This window comes from Nothobranchius furzeri, chromosome 5, assembly GCF_043380555.1.
Source record: "Nothobranchius furzeri strain GRZ-AD chromosome 5, NfurGRZ-RIMD1, whole genome shotgun sequence".
NCBI lineage: Eukaryota > Metazoa > Chordata > Actinopteri > Cyprinodontiformes > Nothobranchiidae > Nothobranchius > Nothobranchius furzeri.
This window is the reverse complement of record NC_091745.1, coordinates 35,050,185-35,073,784: the sequence shown is the minus strand read 5'-3', so window position 1 is coordinate 35,073,784 and position 23,600 is coordinate 35,050,185. Positions and strand designations below refer to the sequence as shown.

The 23,600-nt window shown below is 43.5% G+C and overlaps 1 protein-coding gene and 1 long non-coding RNA gene across 2 annotated transcripts in view; both read right to left on the bottom strand.

Annotated features, from left to right (window-relative positions):
• LOC139070039 (eukaryotic translation initiation factor 3 subunit H-like) overlaps positions 1 to 23,600 on the bottom strand; it is an 82,171-nt gene that overhangs the window by 49,615 nt on the left and 8,956 nt on the right. Inside the window, exon 2 of the mRNA XM_070551615.1 lies at positions 23,179 to 23,335. Coding sequence (XP_070407716.1) covers positions 23,179 to 23,335 — 157 coding nt within the window. The remainder of the gene's footprint in view (positions 1 to 23,178; positions 23,336 to 23,600) is intronic.
• LOC139070040 (uncharacterized) lies at positions 20,624 to 21,218 on the bottom strand. Its single transcript, XR_011520698.1, has 2 exons — positions 21,097 to 21,218; positions 20,624 to 20,753 (listed from the first exon to the last, which is right to left on the bottom strand). It is a non-coding gene; the product is annotated as an uncharacterized lncRNA (long non-coding RNA).

Below are 23,600 nucleotides of genomic sequence, written 5' to 3'. Positions count from 1 at the left end.
TTTTGATTGGTCAGAACAAATTTGCGGTCGTAGTCTTAGCGATTGTAGTCCTGTAGTCCAAAAATCAACACTTTTTGGAGAAAATATGTTTGAATTTCCAAAGGAAATGTAAAATATAAGCAAATGATAAACAGTGACCCTCAAAAGCTCTTGGTGTTGATGAAATGGGGCAAAATAAAATATAATAATTTTATTGAAAGACACCAAACAATATTTTGAATCAAAGAATTTATTTGTATTTAGATAACAACTAAGGAAATAAACAGATGAATTCCACATTAATACAAACAGATATGGCTTCACACTTCACATATAAGAACTGTTCTATTTTTTGTCAGTCCGATGTTGGTTTTATGCAGTTTCACATTCTTTACAAAACAAAGATAATATGGTGATTTATTAACAAATTACAATTATAAAGAAAACATTTAGGTGTTAACAAACAAGAATTTATTAACAAAACTGCCGATGTCTTTCCAAAACATATGTGTGAAAGCCGAGTAGATTTGCAGTAATGTGACATCATCAGCAGGCGCTGGACCCCGAGCTGATCTGGCACCCGAGCAGATCCTGTACTGACACCGGTCCAAAGTTTGGGATCAAAAGTGCAGCTACAAGCAGCTACAAGCAGATTGGCTAATGCTAAAGCTAACGAGTAGCAGTCTCGCGATCAAGTGGCACACAGAAAAATACACGATGATCGTAAAACTACGAAAGACTAAACTCTACAAGCGCAAGAAAAGTCCCCACCATCCTGTTTATTCTGCATCCTGCAGCGTTACGGATCAGAACCGCTGCAGATTCAAGTCACATTACTGCTACAAGTCTACGGAAAGCTGTTGTAGAATATAATTCACAAACGCTTCTATCTCTGAACATAATTTAAACTGGATTATTGCCAACCCGTACATAATAGACATGCCACCATTACATTGTTAGCAGCAGAAATTAAATGTTATTACCATTTCCAGAACAAATGCAAGTTAAAGAAATACATTATATTTTAATGGATATATTTATGTTATTTTGACTGAGATGAGTTATTAATACAAACCTAAAATGTTACTGAAATGTAGGTCAAATATATATATATTTTTTTACTACAAATATCAGATGGGAAAAAGGGAACTACTCCTCCTTGAACCGTCACCTTATCATGGTGGAGGAGTTTGAGTTCCCTAATGATCCTAGGAGCTATGTTGTCTGGGGCACTTGGTGCCCCTGGTAGGGTCTCCCATGACAAATTGGTCTTAGGTGAAGGGTGAGACAAAGAACAGTTCAGAGGATCTTAAATGGATGTAAATTCAAACAGTCGGAGTACCCGGCCCGGAAGGTTACCGGGGTCCCACCCTGGAGCCAAGCCTGGGGTTGGGGCCCGTGAGCGAGCGCCTGGTGGCCGGGTTTCGCCCAAGGGGCCCGGCAGGGCCCGGCCCGAACCGGATACATGGGCTCATCCAACTGTGGACCCACCACCCACAGGAGGAACATGAAGGGTCCGGTGCAGTGTGGATCGGGTGGCAGACCAAGGCGGGAGCATTGGCGGTCCGATCCCCGGACAAGGAAACTGGTTTTTGGGACATGGAACAAAATCGTTGGCAGGGAAGGAGCAGGAGCTTGTGGCAGAAGTTGAGCGGTACCGGATAGATATAGTCGGACTCACCTCAACACAGCATTGGCTCTGGAACCCAAGTCGTTGCGAGGGGGTGGACATTCTCCTTTGCTGGAGTTGCTCCAGGTAAGAGGCGAAGGGCTGGGGTTGGTTTTTTGTTAGCCCCAAGACTCTCTGCCTGTGTATTGGGGTTTACCCCGAGGGACGAGAGGGTAGATTCCCTGCGCCTTCGGGTCGGGCAACGGGTCCAGACTGTTTGTGCTTATGGGCCAAATATCAGTTCAGAGTAACCACCCTTTTTGGAGTCCCTGGGACGAGTGCTAGATAGTGCTCCATCAGGGGACTCCATTGTTCTGCTGGGGGACGTCAATGCTCACATGGGCAATGACAGCTTAACCTGGAGGGGTGTGATTGGGAGGAATGGCCCGCCTGATCTCAACTCGAGTGGTGTTTCGTCATTGGACTTCTGTGCAAGCCGCAGTTTGGCCATAACGAACACCATGTTCGAACATAAGGATGCCCATCAGTACACTTGGTACCAGGGTAGCCTAGGTCGCAGGTCGATGATAGACTTTGTAGTCGTATCATCTGACCTGCGGCCATATGTTTTGGACACCCGAGTGAAGAAAGGAGCGAAGCTGTCAACTGATCACCACCTGGTACTGAGTTGGATGGCAGATGGCAGGGGAAGATGCCGCGTAGACCTGGCAGACCCAAACGCATAGTGAGGGTCTGTTGGGAACACCTGGCAGAAGAACCTGTCAAGACGGTCTTCAACTCCCACCTCCGGCAGAGCTTTGACTGCGTCCCGAGAGCAGTGGGGGACATTGACTCCAAATGGGCCTTGTTCCTCTCTGCGATTGTTGAAGCGACTGTTGCTAGCTGTGGTTGCAAGGTGGCCGGTGCCAGTCGTGGTGGCAACCCCCGTACCCGCTAGTGGACACCAGAGGTTCGGGGAGCCGTCAGGCTGAAGAAGGAGGCCTACAGGGCGTGTCTCCGGAGGCAGCAGACAGGTACCGGATAGCCAAGCGGGGTGCAGCAGTGGCAGTTGCCGAGGCAAAATCTCGGGCGTGGGAGGAGTTTGGTGAGGCCATAGAGAAAAACTATCGATCAGCTCCAAAGAAGTTCTGGCAAACTGTCCGGCGCCTCAGGAGAGGAAAACAGCAACTCGCTCACACTGTTTACAGTGGGGATGGGGAGCTGCTGACGTCAACTGGGGCTATAGTCGGATGGTGGAAGGAATATTTTGAGGAGCTCCTCAATCCCACCTACGCGCATTCCGAGGAGGAACCAGAGCCGGGAGACCTGGGGATGGGCTGTCCAATCTCGGGGGCAGAAGTTGCTGAGGTAGTCAAACAACTACAAAACAACTACACAGCAGCGGAGCCCCGGGGATGGATGAGATTCGTCCTGGGTATCTCAAGGTTATGGATGTTGTAGGGCTGTCGTGGTTGCCACGTCTCTGCAACATTGCGTGGTCAGCGGGGGCAGTTCCTTTTGAGTGGCAGACCGGGGTGGTGGTCCCCATCTTTAAGAAGGGTGACCTGAGGGTGTGTTCCAACTGTAGAGGGATCACACTCCTCAGCCTCCCTGGAAAGGTCTACTCCAAGGTACTGGAGAGGAGGGTCCGATCGACAGTTGAATCTCAGATTGAGGAGGAGCAATGTGGTTTTTGTCCTGGCCGTCCAGCGCTGACCTTCAGCTCTTGCTGGGTAGGTTCGTGGCCGAGTGTGAAGCGGCTGGGATGAGGATCAGCACCTCCAAATCTGAGACCACGGTTCTCGACCGGAAAAGGGTGGCTTGCCAACTCCGGGTCGGGGGAGAGGTCCTACCTCAAGTGGAGGAGTTTAAGTATCTTGGGGTCTTGTTCACGGGTGAGGGTAGGAGGGATCGGGAGATCGACAGGCGGATTGGTTCAGCGTCTGCAGTGATGCGGACACTGAGCCGATCTGTCGTGGTGAAGAGGGAGCTGAGCCAGAAAGCCAGGCTCTCGATTTACCAGTTGATCTACGTCACAATCCTCACCTATGGTCATGAGCTTTGGGTGATGACCGAAAGAACGAGATTGCGGATACAAGCGGCCGAAATGAGTTTCCTCCGTAGGGTGGCTGGGCTCAGCCTTAGAGATAGGGTGAGGAGCTCGGACATTCGGGAGGGACTCGGAGTAGAACCGCTGCTCCTCTGGATCGAAAGGAGTCCGTTGAGGTGGTCTGGGCATCTGGTCAGTATGCCTCCTGGACGCCTCCCTGGGGAGGTGTTTCGGGCATGTCCTGCCGGCAGGAGGCCCACGGGTCGACCCAGGACACGTTGGAGAGGTTACATCTCCAATCTGGTCTGGGAACGCCTTGGGGACCTGCCGGAGGAGCTGGTGGAGGTGGCCGGGGAGAGGACGGTCTGGAGCTCCCTAGTTGGGATGCTGCCCCCGCGACCCGGACCCGGATATGCGAAGGAAGATGACGACGACGAAAAAGGGAACTAAACACCAATCTAATGCATATTAGCGAGTCTTTCATAATAAAAGTCTGTTATTCAGCCTGATAATTTTGTTGTTTTATTTCATATTTTAAAGCAGCAAACCAGTTTTGTTTCACTTGAAACATTGTCAAATGTAATATTCTATTAATCAACAGAAGCTTAGATTAGAACACTTAACGAAAAAATATTGGGCCTTTAAAAAAGTGAGGCAGTTGAATGCACAGAGTATGCATGTGCTAGCCCATGGTCAGGATGGTACCACCTCTGCCTCAATTTGAGCCAGGAAAAACCCTGTGTGTGTGTGTGCGTGCGTGCGTGCGTGCGTGCCCAAGATGGAGGTTTCACAATGCAGAATATTGACATGAGCAGCCAACAGCAGTGGTCATCCAACTATCCTCGACATCAGCTACATCACAGATTGTGTCCCTGCAGAAACACCACCATGACCCCGCTCTGTCAGATTTTCTCTTTTCTTCTTTCTATATCCAGAGAGGAGGACAAACGTTTTCACTCTCCTGTTTTGTCAGCGCCAGCTGGTACTGATGTGAGGGAGCAGATCGCTTATCCTTCTGACACGGCATTTTGTCCATCTATGCGTCCGTCTGTCGGAGGAGGAGGAGGAGAGCGGTGATAAATGTGCAGAGCGCAGGGAAGTAAATGGCGCTATCGAGTCGTGGTCTGGTCCTGTGTGTCAGGAGAGTCGTGGGGCTAATTTTCAGCGGCGAGCCTATAATGGGATGTGTGCGCCTGTTTGTGTGTTTGTGTAAGTGTGCAGAGGATAGTTTTGCTTTCCACCTGGCACAGTGGATTAGGTGCAATTAATCTTAGTTAAGCACGCCCTGCAGAGAGCTTCCTCCCTTATTCACGCGTGTACACAGAAATACACACAGCGCCACAAGTAGGCACTCATACACACTCAGTGATGCACCAGTAAGAGAGAGAGCAGGGTGAGGCAGATGCTCTTGTGTGCACCACACTGACAAGTTAACCATATGCACATTTGACAGCTTCACTTGTCATAAGGTTTTGTTTTTATAGTTAGGAGACGATTAGAAGGGGAACGCTGTCACTTCTTTATGTATCGTGGGGTATCTTCTTGAAAGGGACAAAAAGGAAGAAGAATTTTACTTGAATTTCCTTGTCAATATTTTATTTAAACAATATGTTTAGTCGTATGAGCTGACATTTCATTTAAGCGTAGGCAGTTTGCAATGTGCGACAGTCCCATAGCGAGTGTGATGTCAGGCAAAGTCAGTCGAGCGTGGCAAACTAACTCAAACACTTCCCACTACAACTTTTTCCTTGTGGGATGCTAAAGGAGGAGTCACATTTCTCATGACTCACACACAAAACAGCAAAAAATGACTGATATTACTGTTCAGATTTTAGAACAAGATTTTTTTGGTTTATACAACAGATTTTGATTCTAACTGACAGATTGGAATAAAACACCCTAAAATTAGCAGGCATGATGGAAAAGGAAATGCTAAAAAGGGATCTGGAGGCAAAAAGAAAATAAAACAAATCTGAGTTGAATGTGTTTATCTGATGGGGAAAACAGCAGAGATTCAAGTGAAACAAGACTCACTGAAACGTGCTGAAGCACAGTGACTTCCTCCCTGTGGTCGGAGGGATGAGGGGAACGTACCGGTCCTCTTCAGGCTCCAGTCTTCCTGCTCTCCTACTGACAGTTTCCTACGCACAGTGGGAGCCACTGAGCTGCTGCCTTTTCAACCGGTTAGACAGGATGGAGAGAAAAGGACTAGAGTTCTGCCACAAACCTTGAAATAGCCTTATTTCTGATGAAGGATGCGACAATGGAGCTCTTTCAGCAGAAGGAACAACAGACTTCCTTCCCAGGGTTTGGAGCAGCGCTGCACTCAGGTTCAAGACAGCAGCGTTCTCATTAAGAGTGCCTACAAACACCCTGGTTATTTCACTGCTCCGGATTCTGTCACGTGCTGTGAGAAAGTTCACCAAAGGCACTAAAGAAATGTTGGTGAAACAGATGGAAACAATACAACAAACCCTTTTGTATGGGTTTAGTGGCTCTAGAAACTGGTCAGGATCATATCTCAGGACCCAAAATGTATTCACATTTACCTGTTTATGTTTATTATGTTTATTCATTTAGCAGACGCTTTTATCCAAAGCGACTTACAATTTATAACCTATAGGGCATGTTGTGATCTGTGGGGGAAACCGGAGTACCCGGAGGAAATCCACGCATGCATGGGGAGAACACGCAACTCCACGCAGAAAGGCCGCAGCAGAGTTTCGAACTTGCAACCTTCGTCCTGCGAGGCAACAGTGCTAACAACTGCGCCACCATGCAGCCTTTAATGACTTACGAGCTAAACCCCCCAAGGTGCTTCACAACAATCAGTGATTCCCCCATTCACACTCTGGTGGGGATGAGCTACGATGTAGCCACAGCTGCCCTGGGGCGCACTGACAGAAAAAAGTAATCATGAATAGATCTAGGTTATATAATAGGATTTAAAGATGCAATGGCTAAATTTTGTTGGACTTTTTGAGGGGATTTGCAAAACAGCTTTTAAACACAGTCGTTGAATTTGCACCCCTCACACCCCATCGCTCACAAAGCTAGCTTTGGTGCAGATTAGCCATTATTTCCAGTTTTAGACAATGTTTTTGTAGTTCAGCCAGTGATGTTTGAGGTTTAAAGACGGCCATTGTTAATTTGTGGATCAGAAGCTGAAAAGTCAGAAATTTTATTTTATTTATTTATTTATTTAGGACAGTGCATGTTAATGAACATTAATGTCAAAACAGCTTACATGAATGTACACATGCCAGATTATAGCCAAAGGCTAATCTCCATCTGTTGTCCTTAGACATAAAAAGACATAATAATTCATAAAAATTCATCATTTATTCATGATAAAAACTCCATCACCAAATTAACACATACACACCATTCTATTCACAAATAAAACATTAAAACTATTAAACTCATACATGATCACACGCTTGATTTATCCATAACCAGTTTTTAGCCTTTGCCTTAAACAAAAAGTCGAGCATTCTCTAATGGGTTGAGTAAGACTGTTCCACAGATGGCCACCCTTAACAGAGAGGACGTTCTGCCCAAATGCTGTCCGTCTATGTGGTATAAATTCTCCTCGAATTGTAGCTCGTGTAGTCCTGTTTGAGCTTTCTTTATGCCTAATGAACTGCTTTAGTGGTGGTGGAGCAAGGGAGTGTAAGACTTTATATATTAAACAGACTCTTAAGTTTCATTAAGTTATTGAAGTTCAGTAATTTATTTTCTAACACATGACAATGGTGGTGGGAAGTCAGTTTTTTGTCAAGCAATTTTAAACTTCTTTTATAAATGTTTTCAATAGTTTTAAGTGTTGTTGGACAAGCAAGTGACCAATAGGTCAGGCAGACTTTACAGTAGACGCATCATCAAGTTTAAATGGCTGCAAGATCCTGTTTGCACAGGATCATTACCCCAATGAAGGGCTTGGACCACAACTGATCATAGCCTGCTGGACTTGAGTCATCAGAGACAGAGAGGCATGCAGGTGAATCTGACAGGACGCCCCTGATCCCCATGCTTGCTTTAGGCGATAGCAACTGAAAGGCTAAAAACACGCTGTTTGTTTTGTGATAAACGTGTTTTAGCTCAAAATTTCTTTTTTCGAAACTGAAGTTTGTCAAATCTCTGACATAAAACACTAAATAGAAAAAAATCTCACGTGACCATCAGAGCCTTCTGCACAGTGCAAACACATGGTTTTAGTACGGAAACAGCTTGAGTTACATTTTCATCTGCATTTCTATTTGACTCTCAGGGAGTGAGAGACAGGCATGTGGTTACTATGGCAATGCTGATGAGAAACAAATGCTCACTTTAACGTTTCTTTAGATCTGGACTCTTTTTGCTTGTCTTGGTAGTTAATACAACAACATGTAGGCATTCTGCTACAGCTTAGATCAGGGGTAGGCAATCCTGGTCCTGGAGTGCTGCTATCCAACATGTTTTAGCTCCAACACACCTAAGTGAATGGTTGATTCACCTGTTGAACAAGATATCAGGCTCTGCAGAAGACTGTTAATCACAAAATTGGGTGTGTTGGAACAGGGAAAAATCTAAAACATGCTGGATAGCGACACTCCAGGAGGACCAGGATTGTCTACTTCTGTTGTTAATTATTATAAATTTTTTGTTTGAAATATTCATTAACAAGTTATTTTTTAACATTATTCATCCTTGGATTTTAAAACTATTAGTGAATAATCAATTGCACTTAATTAGATTCAACTTGTTTCTGTTCATTAGATTTCTACATCAGAACATCATCATCAAGCATGTAGCTTAGAATAAACAGCACCACACTCCTGCAATCCGTTTAACGTCCTATTGAATCTGAAGAAGCAATGACAACTGCGTAAGGAAAATGATTTCCAATAATTCATGTTTAACCTCACATTTCATCCCCCAAATGCTTTTTATTATCACTCACCTCCCCACAGACTCGGCATCTCAGCTCATCTGTTCACAGGTGTTTGTACTCATACAGGATTCCCCGTCTGCGGCGGGACAATTAATTGCAGCAACACCCACATCATTTGTCTCAGTAAAATCCCATGTGGTAACACCTGTGTAGAACTACAACTATCAGCCTCGCATGAGTAAACACAGGCCCACTTGTGATTAACACAGCCTAACAGAGCGGCTAAAGGGAGAGGGCGTATTTCAGACATGCAGTTTGTCAAGTCCAAGTCCTCTATCTTTACCAGCTAGTCGATGTTAGAGTGACACCTAAGGGTTGGGTGGGCATTGAAACTGCTCCAGTGCCGATTTAAAATTTAGTTTAAACCAGAAAAGGGAAAAATTAACTTCAAGCTGAACGGATTTGGTGTCGGTGCTTGGCTGATCATCTCAGTAGGACGGTAGGATTCTCTCTTTGGGCTACATCTCCCTGCCGTTTTTCTTCTTCTACCAACCCTTACTGGTTCCCTCGCATCTGCATCTCTCAGAGCAGTTTACTCCTGCTGTCCATCTTCACCTGCCCCTCTTCTCTTATGAGCACCAACCCTCCATCTCCTGCTTGGCTGCTCTTGGAATCACTCTCCTTTTTTTCCATCAGCTCCTCATGCCTCTACCTCTGTCCTCCTTTCCCCATCGTTCTTGCCATCCTCTGCCCTTCTCTCTCCAATTATTCACATCAGTGACTACATTTACATGCAGCCAATATCCGGTTTATGATCGGGTTAAGGTCGGTATTCGGGTTTCTGAGTTGATCACAATAACCCGTTTACAAGCATAAATAGAAAGAGTTACCCCTAACTTGCATAACCCGATTTAAATGCGGATGTTGGGATAGCATCAGGACGTATGGACTACGTCAAGATGCAATATGCGTCATTTCCGGTTCTTCTTGTTCCGGTATCCGTGAAAACAACAACATGTTTCCCAGTTCAGAAGAGATAGCGACCGCGTTTGTTTGCGCTATAGTGCTGGTATTGACCCACCAGCAGCTCTTACAACGACTGTGCGTACTGGCCTTCATTCGAAGGATAGTACGTGAGCAAGAAATGGTAAATATAGAGAGAGCTGCGCTAAACATACAAGACGTCTCGCTACTCAAAAGACCAAGATTCCTTGCGAACAGAGCATGCGCAGAACACACACTTTGATGGGGATATCCCGATATGCGTTTACACGACCAAACATTCGGGTTAGAAAAGGGTTTACCCCAGGTGTAGTAACCGGGTTTTTAAAAACCCGGTTATGAGCATATCTGGGTTTTTGGCAGTGTTTACAAGGACCTGCGGAACCGGGTTATTGTGAATATTCGGGTTTTAAAAGGGTTACTGGCTGCATGTAAACGCACTGTCACATGGAGCCAAATCCCCTCCCCCACCTGCTCCCTACAGCCCACCTGGATTAGCAGCAGCAGGCAGTAATGCATTCTGACCTCCCTCCACACACAAAATTTAATGTAGGGCAGCATTGTGACGAGACAAAGGAGCAAATGAATAAAACAGTGGTACTGATGCTGATGGTGACGGCACTCGGGGGACTCACACTCTTGATTTATAACACCTGGTGAACATTCAGGAGCAGGTACGGCTACAGCTCTCTGCTAACAGCCAGCTTTACACAACAGTTAGACAAAAGCAGAGCTCTGACAGGCGGATAGAGGCCACCAACCCAAAAAGAAAAAACCCATCACACTTAACAGAGCATCTTTAATGTTTCTGCATTTCCCTTAAAGGTGGGCAGGAAGCGATTTCTAATTAGCCTCGGAGAGGGAGGACGAGAAGACGGAGGAAATCAATTTCCCATTTGGAGCAAGTAGAGTGATCTATTGAAGGACTAACCCCCAAGGCAGACCTTATCAGAATGATAGTCCAACTTTTTTTTTTTAGACAACGCACAAGCACAATCTACACATACATGCTTCATTGCATACTGAAAAGTATCTGGAGGAAATAGTGAGATGATCATGGCAGAGGCGGTTTTAATCCCCCTGACTTCAATTAACCCGACGTGAACGTATCTGCCACCAACGACAATACCAGCTCAGAAAACCAAAGGCTAACCTCTCAGACCTTAGAGGAGGAAATATTGACATAATTGGTCATAATTAGTTTGGTTTACATTTAAACTTTTGCTGCTTTGCAGTGATTAAGTCACATGTGCCCTTTAATTCATATATTTCAGAGTGCTTTACTTCTTTATTGCTTAATAAAGAGCAGATCGCTTGAATATTCCCTCTCCAAGTGCTCGATATCAAAGCCCCATGTTGGTGGTGATGTGAAAATGAGGTGAAAGAAGTGTGGAGCAAAATAAGATGGCTGCAAATAATCTAACATATCAAGAGAGAGACAGTGCTCAGCCAGCGGTGTTGTCAAGGATCATCGGGCTGACAATGATGGAGAGGAAACTGAGGCAGATGCTGCGTGTGTCCTGTCAGCGGAGGTCAAATCAGCGCAGTGGATTCAACAACACTAAACAGGAGTCCAATCCAACAGCTGACGCGTTTCCTTTTTGGGATGGGGTGGGAGGCTTTAACAGAGATGACATTTTAGGAACGAAAAGCCAAACTCTGCAGCTTAAACAGAGCTCTAGATTATTATGCTCAAGCCAAATGGTGTACATTTTTGCAGTGGATAAGGCTCAGGCAGACCCATATTTACACGTCTGATTCTTAAGTTGAGTCAATATTTCCCTGGGCTGTGAGGGTGGAGACTAATTGAGGGCACAAATTTGTAAGAAAATTTAGGAAATTCACAGATACATAACCTGTGACATCCAAGCAGGTTTTATGTCCCAGTGTGGTCACAGAGGGTCCTAATTATGCCTCAGCTAGTTTACTAACCACCTTATCATCTCCACTTAGAAAACTTCAGCTAGGGTTGGCAGTCAAACATTCCTCTCACTTTCTGCCTCATAAAAACTGGGTGGAGGCGGGTTGCAGATGCTGGTGCTATCTCTGGCTGTTTTGAGGATGTTTAGTAAATGGCCTGTATTTGATAAAGCACATTCTAGGGTCCCGAATCAAAGTACAATCTAACAGTCTGGTCTGGCTACTTCAGGAGCTAAATCCCACATAGACACACATCAAAAACATCTAAAAAAAACCTTCTATATTAGTTTACGTCATCAGAAAAGCTTTTAAAAGCAACAGAAACCAACAGGTAGTGTTGGTATCAGCATCTGTCTTAAGGATTAACCAAGAACAACAAAGGAGTTCATATTCACTTCTTCCATCTGTACCGTAAATGATTGGTTTGACAAAGTCATGCAACCAAACCCCACAACATGGTGTATTATATCAATCACTACTTGCCGTTTAATTCTTGACACAGTGGTCACTAAAGGTTAGCCTGCTCTTCTCACACACAAGATCCATTTATAAGATAAAACTACACGAGTAAATAACGGCTAATACGTAACAAAAACAGACCAAACTGGGCCCTTTTGGAAAGCCTCCCAATAACCCTTCCTTTCACCAGAGTGCTTTAATCAGAGCAGACACACTTGCCTTGCAGTGAGGCATTTCCTTTATCTTCCATCCCAGTCATAATAAATCCAATCTTAAGCTATGTGGCTAATTGGTTTTGTTACAAACCATGGCAGCAGGAGTGACATCAACAGCAAATAGCAAACAGAGAAGAGGGTGTCAATCAGCAAAATCAATCTAGTTAATGACTAAAAGTTTTTTACACATCAAAAGGAGGTTTACCGCTCTTTTTAATTATGCGTCTTGTTAGAATTGAAGAAGCGGTCTTCTTCTATGTTGACCGTCAAATGTCCAACTTAAATGCTCTACAGCTAGATAAGACAATAGTCTTAATAGTGTCACCCAACAGAGCTAACACATCTCTAATTAAACCTGGACTCTTTGTAAACAAATTTACAAAAACTAGTTTGATTCACTGAGAATAAGCGTGTTGAAAGCATGACCTATAGAAGAATCGCCACTGACCATTGGGAAGAAGACTGCTAATTTGCCATCTAGAAAGGCCTGATGATCATAGCAAGGAAACCGTAAAACAGATAATAGGTACATACGTTTTCAACTGGTGATGTTATTTATACGGGTGGAAAGCCATCAGGAGCAAGCTGGAAAAGCAGTTGTCCACTAAACCTAACTAAAACTTAAATAAAGCATTTGTGATAACTGGTAACGAGTCTCTTTACCTGTAGAGGAAGTTTGTCCTCGTCTTCTTTGAGAAAATCTTTTAATTTAGCAAAGTTAGAGGGTTGTCCTGCATGAAGAGCTTGTTTAGCCAAGAGTCAGAAAACTCCTTCAGGAGTTCCTGATAGTGAGCACAATTCTTGGTTTAATCAATTAAAGCAAGTGGTTATGGTCCTGATGCAGCAAAGCAACTACCGACAATCACACTATCACCACCATGTTTGATTGTTAATTTTACCCCTTTCCATGATTGGTCAGGTGAATGCTATCAAGATGGTCTCTCTCCCAAGATTTCTATATCTCTTTCAGAATGTCACCTTTTTTTTTGACAAAGTCATTTTTAAAACTTTAGATTCTATTATTGTGCCTTTTGTTTGTAACTTTAGGACCCACAGGATATCAAAGACCGCTTATACAAACCAGAAGAGAGAGGTGGGCTAGGCCTACCTTGTTTTATGCATTACTACTGGGCAGCAAATCTACGAGCTTTAATTTATTGGCAAGGCGGCTATAAAAGACAAGTACTGAGCAATACTTCAGCCTGGATCGTAATGGGAAAAAAAGCTAATAGTTCTCTTCCAGCACTTCTTTTTGCATCACCCAGAGTTGCTGTAAAAACAGTGACAAAGAAGAGAGTAATTCTGAATTGTTTCAGAATCTGGTGGCAAATTAGGAAAAGTTGTAAATTACCAGACACCTCCATACGCTCCCAGATTTGTTATAACCATACCTTCCCTCCATCCCTCTTCGACAAAGCCTTTGAAAAATGGAGATTGGATGGCATTGCTTCCCTGAAAGACGTGTATTTCAATAAACAATTTGCTTCATTTACCCAATTACAGGAAAGGTTTTCTATACCCTCAACACAATTTGTTAGGTATTTGCAAATTAGGAATTATGTTTGACAGAATGTAAAAGACTTTTGAGTGTCTCCCACAAGATGAGGGGTGCTATGTACTTTTAACGGGCCCCTCGAACTCCAAACACTCAATTATAAATATTGGTAAGTTATTTTCTGATGTTAAGTTTGATACACAATTTATTAAGAAAGCGTGGGAGACAGACTTATCTATTGCGATTACTGACACTGTTTGGGAGAGGGGCCTCAGCAGGACACAATCCTGTTCTGTTAATATGAGACAACCCTAAATAATTAAGTTTAAAGTAGTACACAGATTTCATAATTCAAAAACTAAAAATTGTACAAAATGTATCCTTCAATTTCACCTTTATGTGGTTGAGGCCCATCTCTTCTGGTTTTGGCCAAATTTGTATAATTTTCTGGAATGATATATTCAAATGGTTTTCCAAGACTGTGAATTTAAGCCAGACCATAGCATTGCATTGTTTGGTCATTCTATGGCACTTCCTAAATGTAACTCTTGGATTCAGACCACTTTCATGTTTGGATCGATTATTGCTAAGAGAATGATTCTAAGACCACGGAAAGCAGAAGTTGCTCCCACATTTAGAGACGGGCTCTCTGAACTAACTGGAGTGCTGCATTAGATATGATATGCTGGATGAATCTGAATCTTTTCGAAATACCTGGCAGCCCATCTTGGACCTTCTAAATCAACAAGTTTATAAATCCAATTGATATGGGACCCCATAACGTTCCATCAACAAATGCAACTAGAACATATTTTTGTCAGCAACTATTTTGGCCTTGGAACAAGTGGGCCATCAGTGCTTTAGATGTCCTAGGTCATTTTGTTCTTGTTTTGTTTTAGAAGAGGACATCATGTGTTGGTTTCTGAGATCTTTTGGTATACTTCATCGTGTCAGTCTGGTAGTAATCAGGTCTGGGTGTGGCTAGTGGACCTGAATCGGCTTTCCAAATAGTGTCACAATTAATCACAGTTAATTTATGACTTATCAAGGAGGGAAAAGACCTGGAGGGGTGGCTTAATGGGGAAAGCAGTGGGTCACTGGTTTGATCCCAGGTGCCGCTGGCCACATGTCCAAACATCCATGGGAAATAATCTGGACTGAAAACTGGGGGTGTAACAGGAATGGTATTCATGTTTTCGGAATGGAAAGGGGGTGTACCCAGTTCCCTCACGGAGTTAAAACTGCATTTTGCATTTAACCGTGTCACTTGGTTCACCTTCAATATCAAAATCACTGAAGGGACAAAAAAAGTAAAAGCAAATGAAATCTAAGGGGGTAAATACTTTTCACAGCACTATTAAATGTGGTATTTTTCTTAGAAATAGCATTAACTCCAGATTTCTAATAAAGAACACCCCTTGCTGGTAATCTAAAAAACAAATGACTTCTGCGAAATAAACTGCTCTATTTCTGGCATATGATTATCCCAACAGGACATTTGTTGGGCGCTTCAGTATTTTTCTCTAACAGTACGCATCATAATTAATTTTCAGGGAGGGAGGGATGGACAAAGGATTTGGGAACTGAGAAGGTAGAAGGGGAGCTAGTGATTGAGGAGAAGCAACAAAGGGGAATTGGCGGGAGAGAAGGGAGGAGGCGGCACTCACATGTAATGAGTTAGGAAAAGAAAACAAAAGATGGAGAAGTAGAGCAGGAGACGTATTGAGAGGAAGAACTAAAGAGGGTGTTCTAATTTCGTTCCGTCTTCAGGATACTTTCTCCTGCTGCCGAATACAAACAGGAAGAGTAGGTCCCTACAGGCCAAAAAGAAAGATCTATAGATCTGATTAGTTAGCTGAAATTATTGATTAAATCAGCTGCAAATCGTTGTTCAGTCTGCTTAAACCCAGTTATGACCATGTTATAAGGTGAATTATTTTTAGTTCACTAAATTCTAAACAGAAAACAAACTGCAGAGAGAAAACCAGACTGGTATTATTCTAGGCTGTCAAAAAGTTACTCAAGGAGTTACATTTAATTATTAACATCCCATAAAATCTGCCACCAGCAAGGTTTCACCATTTCAAACAGTGAAGATGGTAATTAGGCTAGATGGGAGGACTCTTCTGGTGTGTTTAGTGCAGATATTTACTAATGTAGAGGATTAGCAAACAACATCGTCAACCTTAATGTCAAAACGGACTCAATGACTAACGTATCAAAGTAATCTTTCATATTCAGCCACTCAAAGTTTCACTCTTACATGCAATGGGATCCTCGCAGTATGGAGCTCAGCTGTCATTGTGGGGAGGCAAAGAAGAGTTAGCATCATTCAATTAAAACATGTCTTTAAAATGTTCCCAGTGTGATCCAAACAGTCTCTCATTTACATCACTTTTGTTTGGAGATCAGTTATCAGTCAGTGGAATTCACAGTTTTACTAAATCTTATTTCTGGGGCCAACTTCCCTCTGACATCGACCTGGGCGGTGTGATCCATGCAGCGTGAAACCCGACTAAAGTCTGAGCTTTTCTGCAGCAGCTGGTGTAAAAGATGAAGACACATGGAGCAAATCTTTGTAAGAAAGAAAATGGGAAACCTACGTGCATGTTAGAGCGGTACAACAGAGGATGGATAGCACTGAAAATACTAGGTGGGAACATTCCAATTAACTGACGCTGAGCTGAGTTACAGACTGCAACACACCATTTTAACACTAAACTAGTGTATACTACTATAAATCCCTGTCTTGTGTAAAATGAGAAAATCCTTATTGAAACTGATAAAAACAACAGTTTTTATGAATTTGTAAAAGCACAGTGAGGAATTGTTTTTAGTGTGCGTTAGTGCCGGGAGCACAGAATCACAATCACTACCTTACACAACTTCATTCATGCCCACATCCCTAATAATCTCTCCGTACCAGGATACGTCGTCTCTGTAATGCTTTATCACTGATATCACAACAAAGGAAGAGGGCCGGCCTACATTATTAACATGCTTCTCTTGTGCCTGTACTGCTCAGAGTGCCAGCCTATAGTTCTGCACATCTCATCCATGCATTCGAGTCAGTGATAAAAGGACAGAGTGTGCAAGAGCACAGGAGATAGGGAGTTGGTGTTCAGCCTAGGATCTGTATTTTTCTGCTTTTTTTAATCTGAGCCAGATTCTGCTCGGTGTGAGCAGTTATTCCTTTTCTGTCTTTTTGTTGTGTTTTTTACTCATTTTGGTCATATTTGCAGCCACAGGCTGCCCTGCAAGCACAGCTCCACACTGGCACCTGTTGATGAAGTAGCAGCATGGCACGCACTCAAAAAAATACACAGATGAATGCATTTATTAATGTGCTTTCTCACAAACGGCCAACACACACGCAACATAAAAACAAACAGCCACATAGCTGTCAATCTCAACTATTGTTCCTTTAGAGATGGATTCCAGGAGTCATTCTAATCTGTGGAGCCGCCGGCAACAATGAGTCAGAGGGAGATGATTCAGCGAACACACACACACACACACACACTTACACTTACACTTAAAGTGATGATGACAAATGCAGAAATTCATGGGGCAGAGATATAAATGCACACCCAGACCTTACGGGCAGAATGTTTGTGAGGGACCAGACTCCACCAAGTCTTTCATCTTGAACTCTAATGAACACACCGATGTAACAAACTCACACAAATATTCACGTGGGACACTATGAGAATCTTATGGAGCGAGGCTGCAGCTGGTCCAACTGACCCCCCGGTCACACAACAGGATGACAGAACAGGTCGTTTCTGCTGTGAAGGCTGAGAGGATTTAGTGTCAGACTGACAGCAGTACACCAGACACTCAAGTCTGTCCATCGGCACGGTGAATGCTGGCGAGAAAGCTGGAGGATGACCAGAATGTCTTGGTTTTAAAGAAAAGGCAGACAGCTCCACAAAGACACCCCCCACCACTATAAGCTGCTCCCATCAGGCCGACACTGCAGAGCACCTCCGGCAAAAAAAAAGATAACATGCAGAAACTGTCTGAGTCCCGATGAAATATCAATCTTTAACATGGCGAAACAGCCGGTCGCTTTAATGGGGATTCGAAAGTCTTCATATTCATTTATAGAACTATTAATGTTTGAGTGTAGGAGAGAAAAACAATGAACAAATATAAACCAAACTGAGGAACAGATTGGAAAAAATACATTTTGACGAGACAGACATACTTTGAGCCACCAGACCACTTGAATTTCCATCTAACAGGGTGTGTGTGTGTGTGTGTGTGTGTGTGTGTGTGTGTGTGTGTGTGTGTGTGTGTGTGTGTTTCCTGATAAGTAGCTGAAAAAAGCCACCACTGTACAGAATAATAGGGTGCTTATTGAAACATTACTTCCAAGAAGCAAACAACTCAGCACAAGTAAAGTGCAAGTGTGAGCAGCTGCATCCAAATTACATGAGCTGCAGCGTTTTTCTCCTCCAAAGGGTAAAAAGTAGGTGAAAGATGAACTCTGTTTAGCATTACGGAAACATGTGTGAATGTTACCGCCCATTATTACACAAAAGTGATGTTTTTGCCAGCACCGGTGTTCATTCTCACAATATTTCATAAGCCCCTTGATGGATACCAAGTAGATTTGGACGTACCTCTGTGGTTAATACAAAAAACTGAGTCATTATTACAGAAACTGAGCTGCAGTTCTGAGGTCACTGACAACACACACTCTGACAACAGTTTGTACATTATTCAATCATTTCTCCAAATGATGCTGAAAGTTCAGCATGAAAAACAGTGGGCGATCAGCAGTCCTTTAAAGAGCAAGTAACGTCTAAATTAACTTTTTTTTGCTGATGAACTGTATAAATGAGTGTCTAATAGTGTTTTAAATGTGTGCATTCTTTATTTTAGCATTTTGGTGCATTTTCTTTAAAAATTAAAAATTCTGTCTAAAAACACAGTAATGCGCCACCTTCAGTTGAAAACATAGAATTTGAGTCATTTTGAATAAATTTTAGCCAATGGCTAAAGAGTAAAGTACTACGTAAACCAGTAGAGTACTACGTAGCAGCTCCGTGCCAAAGTTATAAAAGCAACGAGCGTCTCGGCCACGCCCTGTGGCGAGTTGGGAGTTGGATTTGCAAGCGAGTGTAGGAGGTCAGCGGTAGTTCAGCATTAGCATATAGCATTAGCATATCCTAGTCTTAGCATATCTTTTAGTGTTATAAATACTTATTTAGTGTTAGATTTGGCTGTTGGATATTGTAGTTTAGTTAGTGTTTGGCTGTTAGTGTAATTGGGAAAGTATTTTGGGTTTAGTGCTCCATATCGTCTTAGTATTGGTGAGTAGGTGTAGTGTAGTATGCTTGCGGTGACTCTGTGGGCATTTTACCCGCGATTCTGCACGTCTCCGTTTGAAGAGGGAGGCTGCCCACCGTGGCTCTTCCGCGATTTAGATGCAGCCCACCGACTCTGCTCCCCCACCACGCCGGGCTCCAGTCTGAGGTGAGTAAGCTAAATAAACGTTTTAACATCTTCTAAAGACAATTCCCTACCTAAATGCAAAGTCTGAGAGACGTGGTTCACTTCCTTTAGCTAGTCAGTCGGCAATTCTGCAACAGTGGCTCTAACTGACGCAGCACTTGACAGACAGCATTACAGCGTGAAATCCAGCTTGTGAACAGGTTCTGTGAGGAATTCTGTTCAGGAGGTCGCATTTCAGGCTCTCCACATCATATGTGACTGGCTTTTACGTTATAATGATCACACACTAGGAATGTTATAAAGCGCCTATATAGGAAAGTTTCTTTTGTATATTATCTGACTTTATAAACTCCCAACAACAATGTGCTTATATATTTTTTTCAGGCTAAATCTACCCAAGACACTGGCTGTCAGACTGATTTAGCTGCAAGAATGCACTTGTCCAGGCTGACGTGAAACCTTCCCTGTAGCAAAGGTGAATTATTTTTAATAATCTTCTAAGTAAACATTTTATTATTACCTTCTAGTTTTAATTTGTTTTACAGATTATTGTTACACGTGATTTTATGCTCTTTTAAACATTTATAAATGTGCTGCTTCTTTGTTTTTACATAGCCAGCCAGAATGGAGTTCACAGCCGCAGTGTGTCTGGTGACCCACGGGGACCATGATGAAAATTCATCTTCCAGAAGGTCCCAGAGCAGCGGCCACACCCCCTGAAAAGACCAAGGTTTGAGGTGTCTGTTGTTGATTCCAGCTTCCACCTCAGTGACAGTGGAAGCTCAGTGAACCGTTCAAGGTAAAAAAAAATTAAAACATTTCAGAATTTTTAAGATATTAACAATTAAATAAGTATGTGATTACATCATGACGGAGGCTTCTGATTCTGGCCCCGTGACACTTGGTGGTGACGTGTGAGCTGATTCACCTGGAAAACAACTTTTACATTAAATATTTTGTTTTTGCTATCAAAAGTAAATTAACTAATAACCTGCATTATTGCAGGACACTCAGCAAAATATGGACTCTACACCATGAGGCAGGCACACGTTAATAACTCTATAAGAGCACATAAGGTGAGCAACACCACATATTGTACACTGTCCTGAATTTGTTTTCTTTCTGCATCTCATTAGCCTGGCTGATCACCTGATAACTCCTGTCATCTGGTTATGACAGCATGAGGATGTCCTCACACCTGTAACCTATCAGCTCATCTGGCAGAATAGAGAGAGAAGAGACAACACCACATCTCCTGTTCCTGGAAAGCCTTCAGCCATCCTTCGATGACTGAGAACCTCCATCAGCTCTGTCTCCTGTCTGCCTACAATTATTATAATAAATATTGTGTTTGACAAGTTTTTTGTGCTGCCAAATATCTCATTTTGATTCCAGTTTTGATATTTTAATGGATATTTATAAATTACATTAATTGAATTATCACAATGCATGTTTAACTAGCTCTATTGTGATGAATTAAACTAGCACCTCACTGTTAAAAGTTCGTTTTAATTTCAAGCATGTTTAAGTATTTATGGACATGAACAAAAACAGGAAATATATAAATTGAGATTTATTTAATTAATATAACAAATAAGGGGGAAAGAGTCATTGAAAGGCACATTCTTCTGGAAGCTCCTGATCCTGACGACACCAGCAGAGGAGACCACCTGCAGACACCAGAGGACCTAGAACCAAGAGAGCAGCTGTTATCAGTATATAAATAAATCAGGGCAGTTTTAGTGAGCTGAACACATTACAGAATAATTTTCTCATGGGGTATTTTCATAACTTTATGCAGCAGACTGTAACTTGAGCCCAGAGCTACCGGAGAGCTGCTATCCAGCATGTTTCAGTGGATTTTCCTGCTTTAACAGGTTAGATTAACTGTTAAGCAGCTCAGCTATTTGTTGCTGATTAAAACCAGGTGTGCTGAAGCAGATAAACCTCTAAAACATGCTGAATACTAGCTCTAGGGCCGTGGAGACAAACCCTGCAGCTAATCCAATGCTATGGCTAACGACTACTTACGTTCAGAGGTGGTTCTGTTGGGTCGGTTCTGGGAGATACAGGCAACTCACAAGCTCACAACAATAAGGCTCAGGTCCGCTTGTCTCCTCCAAATAGACTTGGTCCCTTTCTTCTCGAGTGTCTGGGTAAGGAGGGGGAGAAACATCCTCCACTTCTAATAACTCCATAGAGTGAAGGGAGCTAGCATCGTCTAGTTAGCCGTCGTCTTCGTCACTGCCGCGGCTCCGCCCTCTCGGTCCTCCAGGCAACGCCTACTAATGTTGCATTTTTTAAAATTGATAAGTGGGTGGAGAAGGACTCCGAGGCTTTAAGAAATGCTGTCTGGTTTGATTTAGAAAACGCGATTTTAAGTCCGAGGTTTTTGTAAATCTAACAGGGAAGCCAGCTCAAGTAGTGGACTGTTTCAAAGCCAGCTTAGAACCAAAGCAGAACTCTTTGTTCTGTGTGGGTCTGCAGAGGGTCGAGGCAGCCCACTCCAGCACCAGCACGTATGAAGGGCCAGCAATTAGCTGCTCTGGAGCAGCGGCGACCGAGGCAGTTGACTGCCCAGCTGGTCAGCTGTGTGGGTGGGGAGAAAATTCAAGCTGCAGTCCAGTCAGAAACAAAAGAACATGAAATCAGTTTTACACCTTATGGCTGATCAACTATTTAATTCTGCCGACTGTCTCCTTGGCTTTGATTCAGAGGAAAAGATAGAGAAGCCAAAGAAGGATGAGGCAGCAGCTCTCTGTAGAGTCACACTTCCCCTTGGTGTCATGTTCTCATCTGACAGAACAAAAGTTGGCAAGAACCAGCAAGCACAACATGAGTGAATCCTATTTACATTTGGAATTTGGTTCCATACCGGCAGATAACCTGAAGCCTGTCACCTTTTGCAGCTGGATCAGAATCCGCTGAGAGGATTTCTGTTGTAGCTCGGTAAATTTACCGGAGTTCACAGCAAGCCGTCAGTCACTGAAGCGCTTGTTAACTTAAAAAGAGTGACAGATGGAAAACCCAAACCATCACGAGTCCACATCACAGCCGGCTGTGGCTTTCACCAACTCACACACACACACACAGATCCACTGCTCCTCACACTAACGACCTTTAGCCATCATCGTTGCATTGCATCCTGCTCAGTGTGTTGACGGTTGCTCATTAGCAGTGGAGGCCTGTTAGGAGTTTTCTCGCCCTGTCCACCTTGCATCTGTTCGTCTTCCTGCCGCCCCACGGTCCAGCCTGTAGGAGACTGGCACAGCACTGAACAGGCAGTCGGTAAAAACAAGGCTCAACGAGAGCGGGGCAGAGGTCCGAGGACACGGCAGCCTCCAGTGAGAGGCGTGGGGTGAAAAGGGAAGTGGATTTTTGCAGATAAAGATTAAATTAAATCCTAAACACGTTCACGCAGTCCACCTGTGACCCCCAGAGGAGGAATATTCCACCCCTACCCTGCTGACCTCTCACATCAACCCTGGCACTGACAGCGTAGGACATCTGGCACCGAGTGGGTCCAGTTAGAGCTCAATAGTGTCCTTAAATCTGCACCAGTGGATCAAAAACACACTGTTACTCCGGGTTTACATGATGATACAACCATACCTCAGAGCCTCACCATTTCATCAGGCTAAGATTTCAAGACTCACTGCCAGCATATCCAGCTAGAGTCAGAAATGTTTATTTTAAACCAGTTTTGTTGAGTTTAAAACCCAACTCTGATAAGATTGTAGGCTTCAAGACAATAACCTCTTTGCCCGCCTGTCACTCAGCACGATCAGATAAACTAAAACCAATCCATCCACGTTTTACAGCCAAAACTAAAATGGATTACCCCACCACCCCCTTTTGCACAGAAATGTTTCAAATGAACATTTCCAGCACCATCTGCTATATCAACCCAAGAAGTGGGAGCCAATTAAAAACCTAATCATCCCAACTTGCAGTTCATAAAGGCACTTGGCCGAATCTGAATGACAAAGGGAGTTCTTATCAGCAATCAAAGTAACCGTTTCAGATGCGTTCAAATATGGTATCACAAATCCATCTACCACCGTCACTCCAGACTATGAGTTGTGAGTAAATCGGCACAGCAAACTGAATTACCCTCGTCGAAGTCTGCATCGTCCTCGGTGTGCTGAGGAAAGGGGAAGCAGTTGGTTATCTCCAGCCGGTCGTCTACCACCAGGCCCAACAGGACCCCCTGCACCACCTCGCTGCCCTGGCCCTCCTCCTGATAGTGCTTAATAATCTTCAGCACAACCTGTGAGCGGAGACAAAAAGACAACTCAGACCAAGAGCTTTTAACAACGGCTTCGGGGTTTTGATTATGTTTTCTGACCTGGACGTTTACGGAGTGGTTTTATCATATTATCTCATTAAACCTGAATTTATGCCATCATGCTCAGTCGTGTCCCGCCTGTCAGCTTAACTTGTGCTCATTAGAGTGATTTAGGTTGTTTTTTTTTTGTTTCAGAAGGCAAAAAGGAACCTTTGCTGATTCATTTCTCTCCTTCCAGTTCTTCAAA